This window comes from Musa acuminata, chromosome BXJ2-11 (assembly GCF_036884655.1).
Source record: "Musa acuminata AAA Group cultivar baxijiao chromosome BXJ2-11, Cavendish_Baxijiao_AAA, whole genome shotgun sequence".
NCBI lineage: Eukaryota > Viridiplantae > Streptophyta > Magnoliopsida > Zingiberales > Musaceae > Musa > Musa acuminata.
The window spans coordinates 27,492,849-27,502,974 of NC_088348.1; the positions used below are offsets into that span (position 1 = coordinate 27,492,849).

At 40.5% G+C, this 10,126-nt stretch overlaps 1 protein-coding gene across 1 annotated transcript; it reads left to right on the forward strand.

The window, feature by feature from the left end:
* Nucleotides 1-4,734: 4,734 nt before the first annotated feature.
* LOC135627048 (protein YABBY 4-like) lies at nt 4,735-7,165 on the forward strand. Its single transcript, XM_065132998.1, has 7 exons — nt 4,735-5,164; nt 5,384-5,542; nt 5,617-5,824; nt 6,338-6,386; nt 6,507-6,582; nt 6,654-6,728; nt 6,824-7,165. Exons 1-7 carry the CDS (start codon nt 5,060-5,062, stop codon nt 6,899-6,901), a joined length of 750 nt encoding a protein of 249 aa, XP_064989070.1. The 5' UTR covers nt 4,735-5,059; the 3' UTR covers nt 6,902-7,165.
* The last annotated feature ends 2,961 nt before the right edge of the window (nt 7,166-10,126 follow it).

The following is a 10,126-nucleotide window of genomic DNA, read 5'->3' on the forward strand; positions in this document are numbered from 1 at the left end:
GCCTGTTACGTTGTCAACCGCACTCCTTCTGCAGCACTTAACTTTAAAACTCCGGAGGAAGTTTGATCGGGTACTCCTGCTGATTACTCTGATTTAAAAATTTTTAGGTGTCCAGCATACATGCATGTAAATGAAGGAAAATTAGAGCATCAAGCTAAAAAGTGCATTTTCCTTGGGTATGCTTTTGGGGTGAAAGGATACAGATTATGGTATTTTGATCTCAAATCTCCAAAATTTATAATCAGTAGATATGTTACTTTTGATGAATTATCTATGTTATCTTCTAAAGAGGATTCCACTAGTTGTACAAATGATAGTGCGCAGAAGCAGGTGGAGCTTGAGATTGGTAGGTCTGATTCTTTTCAGTCGAACTCTTCCACTCAAAGAATGCTAGTAGATGGTCCCGAGTCTACTGACATAAATGATCCAAAGGAAGAGCAATATTCCATAGCCAAGGATAGACCACGGAGAAATATTCGACCACCACAAAGATATGCAAATTTGGTTGCATATGCTTTGTCTGTTGCAAAAGAAACAAGTGAAGTTGGTGAGCCTACTACCTACTCAGATGTAGTTTCTTGTGATAATTCCGCTAAGTGGTTGATTGCGATAAATGAAGAAATAGAATCTCTCAATCAGAATAGAACTTGGGATCTTGTGAAGCCGCCTTCAAGTAAGAAAATTATTGGATGCAAATGGGATATCATTGCTGAGGGAAATGTCCTTGTTCAGAAAATTCATACTAATAACAATCCAGCTGATATGCTTACGAAGCCTCTTCTGGTTTACAAGTTCAAGCAGTGTTTGAACTTGGTTGGTATTCATTATTGGTGATTACCCGTTGGGGCTTTTATGAAGAAGGTGGAGCAAGTTTTGTTGGGACATGCCAAGGTGGAGATTTATTAGTTTGGCAAGTCCCATAGTCCCACATCGAGAAAATCAGACTTGTTATCTCCTATTGGAACTATAAACAAGGGTCTGGGCTTTGAAGTCAGATGCACCACAAGTGGCATCACAAGAAAAACCTAAGTATTTGCTTTGGGTTTAAGTCCACACTCAGTTAAATAGTTTGGGCTTATAGTTTGGTTTTTTCTTGTTTAGTATTTTTGGGTGTTTTATGGCTTAGGAACATCTTCCTAAGGCATTTGTAATAGTCTCTTTTATAATAGTGATTTGCTCCTCTTTAGTCCGTGGATGTAGGTCAAAGTACTTTATTATCTTTATTGTCTTTGTTGGGTTGTCAAAATTACCCTTTGGTAAATATCTTGAAGCTAACTCTAATACCTATGTCTATATAGATAACCAAATTCTCGAAAAACCAAATATAAAGAATCACTTTCTCTTGAGTTAGCACAAATCCAAGCCAAAAACCCAATGCAAATCATCTCATATAAATTTGAAAAGACTCATTTCTCATTCCTATACCTCTCTCTCCCTTTCACCAAATGGTCGAGATTACTAATAACTTTTTATTCTTAATTTTGAATTTATAATCTAAAAACTAATTTGAATCTAATTGGTGCTCTTCGAATAACTCTTACGATGGTGTTATCATGAAACCCAACAACGACACCAATAATAATTGCATGTGAGTGCAGGTACGTCAATAGTTGCATGCAATCAACCCTCCGCCCTCGTGTTGTATACGTCGGAGCTCATAGAACCACAATTCTCATGTACCCTTTTCCCGGGCTTGTAGCTGAGCACCATCACAGCATGAAATCTAAACCAATAGATTCAAAGAAATAATTCGATTTGGAAAGTAAAATTTTGATGCCAAAAGAATAATTCAGACAATTAGTAATGGAACACAAACATTAACACAAGATTTACGATGTAAAAAATCCATCCCAAGATAATAATATCTGAAGGAGTAAAGAGTGACTCGTAGCATGTGAGACTACTTTGGAAGGATGTCATGAATGCAACCACAGCGGATAGCTAAACCCTAATTTTCTCTGAGGTAGTCTCTCTACCTTTCGATGCAGTAGCTGGCCACGTAGAACGCTTCCAAGTAGCTGCGTACGACATGCTTGTGGGCATGCCGCTGCTTTGAACTCTGTACGAGGGTCGCAATGACGGAGAAATGATGGGTTGGAATGCGATGGATAGATCGAGAAAGAGAGATGAATGGCCGGATGCGAAGCATGCAGCTGAGCTCAGGTGGGTAACTCCCAACAAGCGAACAAAACAACAGCAGCAGCAGCAACAACAAAAAAAAAAAGGTACAGTGGGCGAGCATTAACTCTCCTCAGTTGTTTCTCCTCGATTTCCTCTCTCTGTCTCTCCCTCTCTCTCTCTCTTTCTCCTTGCGTCCACAAACCGACAGGGTTCATCACAGCCCTGTGGTCTCACGTAAGACTCGAGATCAGAGAGGTACAGCAATGGTGGAAGGCAGTCTAGAGTATGGGCTGGCAGTGAGGAGGAGGAGGAGGAGGAGGATGGGAGGGTTGGTGTGGTGAGACAGGACAGATTGCCGAATTCTCGTATAACGAGTTACTCAATGCTGCTAAAGCGCATTCAATAGATTGGAGTGCAGCTGCCACCAACCACATCAGATCAGATACAATAAAGAGTCGGCTATAGCAGATCTCTATGGCCATTCATGCTAACTCGAATGGAAGTGCATCCCATCATCACATCACCAACTCATCGATCGGATACACGACTGCGTATTGGGAGGACATGGTTGATTACGTATGGAATCTTCATGGAGTCTGGAATACAAGAGCTAAAGGTGAAAGGAGCAGACTGCATGCAGGCTTTAGTGTAAATGGAGAAAGAGGGAGGAGTGCTTGCCGGGTTTTGAACCGATGGAAGCCCAGCTTGCCTCGAAGCTTGTGGAGGAGAATGTTAAGATTTCAAATAGCTACGTTTGAAAAAGAGGAGGAAAGAGAAGAGAGAGTTTAGGAAAGGACAAAGGTAGTGAAGAAGAGAGAGAGAGAGAGATGGTAGTGAGGATCTGTGTCCGCTGCTGTTGTCTGCTCTTTTGTTGCTGAGTGAGAGCGGGGAAGTGTGAGGTCAAATCATGAAAGTTGTAAGGCTTTTGTTTCCTTGATTCTCCCACCCTTCTCTCTCTCTCTCTCTCTCTCTCTCTCTTCGGGAACACGCTGCCTCCGGCGACAGGCGCAGTGGGCTTAGAAGAGACAAGGAGGATATCACCCTAAGGAGGCGGACCCGGAGGTGGAGGGCGGCTAAACCCCCATCTACAGTACTGCAACTGCATTACTACAGCACTGCACCTATCTTAGTCTACTGGATCCGGGAAACGGGAAAGCATCACGCCTCTCTCGCTCTCTCTCTCTCTCTCTTGCTGTTCATTTCTTCTTCTTACTCCTCGTTACTGCGAAAACAACAGCTAAGTGAGCTGGGAAAGCACGCTAGGAAGCCCATGCAGACGTCCCTTTCTCCCTCCTCCTCTCGCGCCCCCCCCCTCCCCACCTCTGCCGCCCCTGCCCTCACTCCTCTTCATCTTTCTCTCTCCGTCTCACATTGCAAATGACGACCACTAACGCACACACGCTCTATCTCTCTCTTTCTCTCTACAGACGCACACACACATTATCTATCTCAGTTACAGTGATCATGGAAGAGTCATTTTCACAGTCCACTACGGTGCACCAACCGATGACACATACACACACACACACACAATGCGCTCGAGGAAAACGACGGGCATCATCAGATGGTCCTCATCTAACCCAAATCAAGTCATGGACCTTTGCATGTGTGATCGATCTGCTTCATGGCGTTTAAGCTAAACCTGGGCTCAGAAAGGTCCCCATTACAGGTTTGCAATTCCTTATGTGACGTGTTTCACCTGGAACATCTGGATTCAGTCAAACGGACCTCTGCCAGCTTGGTTAATCCTGGTGATGTGATCCATATAAATTGGACTATCCAACAATTTCCTGAACCCAGAAATAATATCTTTATTAATTATTACAATTTTTTTTTTGTTATTGAAATGCCATGTCTTGTAGATTCATAAATATTTTATGTTGAAAAATAACCCAAATTAATAAATAATTTAATGGAAGGAAAAAAAAAAGAGGTAACAAAATCTCAAAAAACATTATTTATCACTATTTTGAACCTTCTAAATTACTTTCTATATTTTTTTTGATCCATTACAAAAGTTACGAGGCACAACTCGGCCAAATTTATTAGCAAAGTTCATGCTAATCCAACTCCTAAATTTAAATTTTATCCAAACACAAAGTTTAATTTGGATTTCAACAAATTCGATGAACATGTTTAAATAGTGATATTTATATACATATTGGAGGATTTTGGAAAACTTGGATCTTTTAGCATATATTTTTTATGTACATTTTTTTTCCAATAAAAACAAAAAAATCTAAAATAAAATGTTGGTGCAACATGGGAAAAAGAAATGGCAACTCTGATGTATATATATTTAAAAAGGAATAATTGTTACAGCAGAAAAAAAAAAAGTAGACATGATTATTCTCAAGTGACATAGGAAAATTATTACCATACATTCTTCATGCAGCAGCAAGAACAGATAGAACAGTGTTGAAAAGACTATTCCTTATCACTCTTTCTGTCATATACTTTTGTTTTGTTTAGCAATATCTCTATATTGGGTGGAAGCTGTACTGTGTATGAGAGAGAGAGAGAGAGAGAGAGAGAGAGTGTGTGTGTGTGTTTCTTTGGCCTATATCTGACTCTTCTGTCACACAGACAGAATGAGCCATCTCATCTATCTACGCTTACTTTGTTTGATCTCTTTCTCATCTCCTTTCTTCTCTTTCTTCCACCATCTTTCCTCATTCCTTCTCTTCTTCTTCTCTCTCTCTCTCTCTCTCATCTGTTGCATCTCTCCACCTATTTTTCAACTCAGAAACTACAGATCCGAGGAAATATAGAATCATCAGTCAATCAAAGCATCAAATCAAGTAGGGGGAAGCAGCAAGTCGTTGGGGAAAAAGACCTGATTCCTCCCCCTCCCTCTCTCTCTCTCTCCCTCAGTCTCTCTCTGTCTGGGGAGAGATCTCCTTCGGTTGGCCATCCATCAAATCACAGCTGCCGCAGCATGTCATCCTCCTCAGCCGCCTTTTCCTTGGACCACCTCTCCCCACCTCCTCCTTCCGAGCAGCTCTGCTACGTCCACTGCAACCTTTGCGACACCGTCCTCGCGGTATATGCTCGCTCTTATTCCATCCCTCCCTCCCTCCCCCTTTATTCCTTGGGCAGCCGCTACTGTTCATGCCCCTGTTCGCGTTCGCTTCTTTTGTTTCTCTTTTGAGCTTCCGTCTTGCTCATGCGATTTGCCCACTTTGGTTGGCTCTCCTCCTCCTCCTTTTGCTTTCACTGTTGTCTTGCTCCTACCGTGCTCTCTTTTGCTGTGGTCTTGCAGGTGAGTGTTCCCTTTACCAGTTTGTTCAAGACGGTGACTGTGAGGTGTGGCCACTGCACCAACCTTCTCTCCGTCAACATGAGGGGCCTTCATCTCCCGCCCGCTAACCAAATCCACCTTACCCATCCCTGCTTGATCCCATCTCACACCAGTCTTTTGGTACATGTCCATACCCCTGTCGTCTTCATCTCTTCATCTTCATGACCTTAATTTGTGTCATTTTCCCTGGTTAGGATGAACTACAATGCCAGCCTCCGAGCTTGCTACTGGATCCATCCATTCTGTGCAATGGCAACAACAACAACAACAGCAGCAGCAGCAGCCGCCTCATCAACAGCATCACCTCCACCACCAACAACAATACCATCAGCAACTGCAACACTATGGCGCCAGTGAAAGGAGTAGGAGAAGAGCTTCCACGGACCCCAGTCGTCAACAGACGTGAGATTGTTTCTCCACTTCCTCACTCCATGTTCTCAACGTTCATCTGGCTTGGATAAAATGTGTTAAGTACTATAGCAGCTGCACCAACACCTTCTTCACTTTGAGATCCTTGCGATTCCACTCTCATAATCACACGGCAAAAGGAATGATTGCAAGAGCGGCAAAATGCCGAGCTATTGAATGTAAATTAAGATGAGGCTTACTCCTCAACATGGGAGGTTGCCTTCCGGTCCGTGGTCGAACAGAAGAAAGCCACCAGCTGCATTAACTGCACCGCTGCTCGCCTTCAAGAGCGTCGCTGTAGCAATAGTAGCTCTTCGCTCCTCTCTTCTGCTTTGTTCCCTTGGATATCAATCCAGCACATATCATCTTGTCCATAGCACCAACATGTTCGACCATGACTATTCACAAAATAGTTCACAGACCTGCAACCGATAAAACCAGCCCCAACTGCACCTCTTTGTCCTTTAGTTACTGTTGTGGTGATCTCGATGATGTTCTTCTGTGCAGCTCCAGAGAAGAGGCAGAGAGTTCCTTCCGCATACAACCGGTTCATCAAGTAAGTGAAGAGTAAAAGATAAACCACGGGGGGAGTAAATACGATGAGGAGAACTCTAAAACTTTCTTGAAGCTCTCATCGTTTCTTCTCTTTCTTGATGCTGGTAATGGTTGATGGCAGGGACGAAATCCAACGCATTAAGGCTGGGAATCCCGACATCACGCACAGAGAGGCCTTCAGCGCCGCTGCAAAGAACGTAAGCCTTTTCCTCTATCTCGCTCTTGTGCCTATCTTTCATCTCACGATCTTCAATTTCTCCTCTTCCAGTGGGCTCACTTCCCACACATCCATTTTGGTCTGATGCCCGACCAGGGTCTGAAGAAGGCCAGCGTGCGCCAGCCGGTAAAGAAGCCAAAACAAATTCGATCCTCTCTCTGGCTCCTTTAACGAAGAATCTCACGTAACTTTTCCTTTGTTCTTGCCTTGGTTCTTTGTAGGAGGGTGAGGATGTTCTTCCCAAGGACGGGTTCTACGCCACGGCAGCTGCTGCAAACATGGGGGTCGCTCCTTTCTGAGCTGCTGCGAGCTGCCACCACTGTTGTTAGGGTTGTTCCTTTGCTTGCGGTCTTTACTTAGGGTTTTCTCTTCCTTCTTCTTCTTCCTCTCTCTTGTTCTACTTGGACTTCTTGTCGAGTTAAGGGCGGTCATAATGGGTGCAGACACCTGTGGAAAAGGTTGGTGGTGCTATCTGCCATTGTCTACAAAACGTGTCTTTGGATGGACAGTTTAAACTGTGTAAGAAGTGCTGCACTTCTACTATTCTTTCTTGCTTTCTCGTATTTGTCTCAGGCCTTTTCTCTTTCTCTGTTTACAATGTTCTCCACGCATGCAAACACACCTGTGAGAGTTCTAAGATCTTTGAGCCTTTTACGTACGTGGATCACTTCTTTTTGACTCGCTCTACGTAACTTATGTCTTTGTACTGAAGGATGAGAGCCCAAAGGAAGCATTGTATATATATACATATAACTTATGTATACACACACACACATAACTTATGTACACACACACACACACATATATCATTATTTGTTTCTACTTAGTTTGATCCTTCCACACACACACACACACACACACACACTATATATATATATATTATGACATGATATGATATCAAAACACCATTATAAAAAAATGGAGAAAATATTTAGAAAAATTGGAGAGGATTAATACACACAGGATGAAGCATTAATTTAGTCCAAAAACTTAGCTGACTCTTGTCGAATTTGAGTGAAAAATATCAATAAACATTTTGACTATTAGAGCTACTATTCGATAATAATATTTTTTGGATATTATACTTTTTTTAAGCCTTAATCCTTTTTAGTGTTCTTAGAGAGGGTAATAAATCTACAATATGGTCTGCCCATTTTTCTATTGAAATATATTCTGGCCATCAGGATGCATTGGCGTGGTCTGATTTTTTTATGAACAATGTAATGCGTGGTATTAGGCAATAGTCATTTTTGCCTTTGGAAAAATAATTTATGAGTTAGTAAGGTTTCCTTTCAATGAATAGTAAGTAATACGAGACTATTGGTAGTCATCTCCCATATGAACATTTTCTAAATATTTATTTTAATTCATATGCCTATGTTTAGCTACATTGTAACTTGACAATGATATCATAAGTTAAGAGCCAAATAAATTAGGGTTAAGATATAGGAGTTTGGTCAAATTTAACAAGGATCATTTGACTCTTCAAATATTTAGTAATCATATCTCTGTTGAGACATGTTAATGCATTGTTGCACAAGTTAATGCACTGTTTGGGCATTTTGTACATTCTTTATCCTTTCTCAATTTTTATCTCTTGAATGAACATTTTCCTGACCAGAGGAACTTTCTTGTGACATTATGTGTATCCATCTGCATGAAGGCTTGTACCAATTACCACATCCACATGAGATCATTTGCTATGACATGGTCAAACTCATTTTCCTGTTATAGACTATTGCAAGACAGTGTATGCCCCCATTCCCACAGTGGATGGATAGCAAGTCATGGATCAATAACCACTGATCATTCTCAGATGCAAGGCTATATAATATTAGTCTCCAGTCCCTATTCTGACATCCTTTGACTTGAGAAATTAGCCTCCAAATGGCATTGATTCCTTCATGAGATATCCAAACAATATTATTTCATTGTTATTACTTTGCTTTACAATGCAATCTGAGCAACATCATCTAAATGCTATTTAATCCATTGGGAAACAACAAGGAAGTTCTGCAGTCAAGCTGCCATTGACTTTGTTTGTCCACCTTGTCAAGATGGAAAGCCACCTTTTGTATGATGTCCAAGTTGTGTGAAGACATTCAACATCTTCATGATATTGATATATGTATGAGGGATACTGTCAGTTGCATGTATCTGTTTCTTTGCTTTTCTCTCTGATGGGATAATATACAAACAAAAAAAATCATGGATCAAAATCTTGATTATAAGCATATATCTTTGCATAATATGAATCAAATAGTGGCCACAACACTCTTTCCAAATGTGCTCTTGCATGAAATAGAACATAACCAAGGACAAATTCTGACAAATGATTGTGCTGAGAGTACTGGGGATTCTTAGCCATCATCATTGGACATGGAATAGTTTGGGCTTGTCTTATACATGTCCTTGGATTCTGTCCTATTTAAAATATGTGGTTTGTTCCATGTTAAGAGTAATATAACCCATTTTCTCTCTAGATTTATTGGCAATAATTTCATGTTTCTGTTTCAATGAAAATTATTTTCTGTTTATTAATTGATTTATTTTTATTGGCCACACATCATCTTGCCCACTAGTATATCTTATCAGAAATGGTTGGCCACTAGTTTTGTGTACTAAAAAGCTTGTGGCACACATATAAACATGGACGCACTTGATCATGGAATTTAAATTTCTTAGCCACACTTGATCAAACATTTACAAGTAAATCTTGGACCTGTTTATTATAACTATCAGAAACAAGTGTATGATCTTTTTTTGGGCTTAATATTTCATGCTTCATAGGGTTTAATAAAAGTTTTGGGATAGAACAACAATATAGTGTAATTACATGTATCTTTTTCTATCATTTAGCAGCATGTAAGACAATCTCTATTGTTGAACTAAAAGTTTATTAAGATCTTTATAATAAAGTTACTCTAGTCATATTTAACTCTACTTGTAGTACTAATTTTAGTAGGCTCAAACAATATATCTAAGGAAGAAATGTCTATTTTCAACTATCAAATATTTGTCTGTCTACTTTTAAACCCTCCACTCCCTTAGGTTTTTAATTTTTTAATAATAAGTATTTTAATCAATTGGGCACATCATTTATGCGATTTGGAGGAACCCTTCAGAGTGAGATTAAGATGAATGGAGTTGACTTGACCCTCTACTGCAAAAGATTTCTTTTTCGATAAAGTCATCTTATGGAATCAGATAGAATCAATTTTATCACATCAGATTCATAATCTTAAAAGATCGAGTCACGAAAATAATATTTTTAAATAAATATTTAAAAATATGACTAAATGCATGTATACATAACCTTATGAATATTATTTTTGGATTTATCTGCAAAATGACCTCTGGCGTGATGCTCGTGACAGCAAGCGACAAGGGGTAGCGGTGAGAGAGAAGAAAACCTTAAGGCGTCGGCCCACTTGTCGTCAATGATTTGAAGCAACGCCTTCAGAATTCCGAAGGACAACCATGCGTTTAGGGAAGAAGGGGTGGTGGGGCTCTCATGAGGTGAC

What these genes read in the sequence shown, in the direction of transcription:
- LOC135627048 (XM_065132998.1), top strand. Translation starts at nt 5,060, where the DNA reads ATGTCATCCTCCTCAGCCGCCTTTTCCTTGGACCACCTCTCCCCACCT. An exon ending in GCATACAACCGGTTCATCAA is followed by an intron (nt 6,387 to 6,506) that starts GTAAGTGAAGAG and finishes GGTTGATGGCAG; the next exon opens with GGACGAAATCCAACGCATTA. An exon ending in TCAGCGCCGCTGCAAAGAAC is followed by an intron (nt 6,583 to 6,653) that starts GTAAGCCTTTTC and finishes CTCCTCTTCCAG; the next exon opens with TGGGCTCACTTCCCACACAT.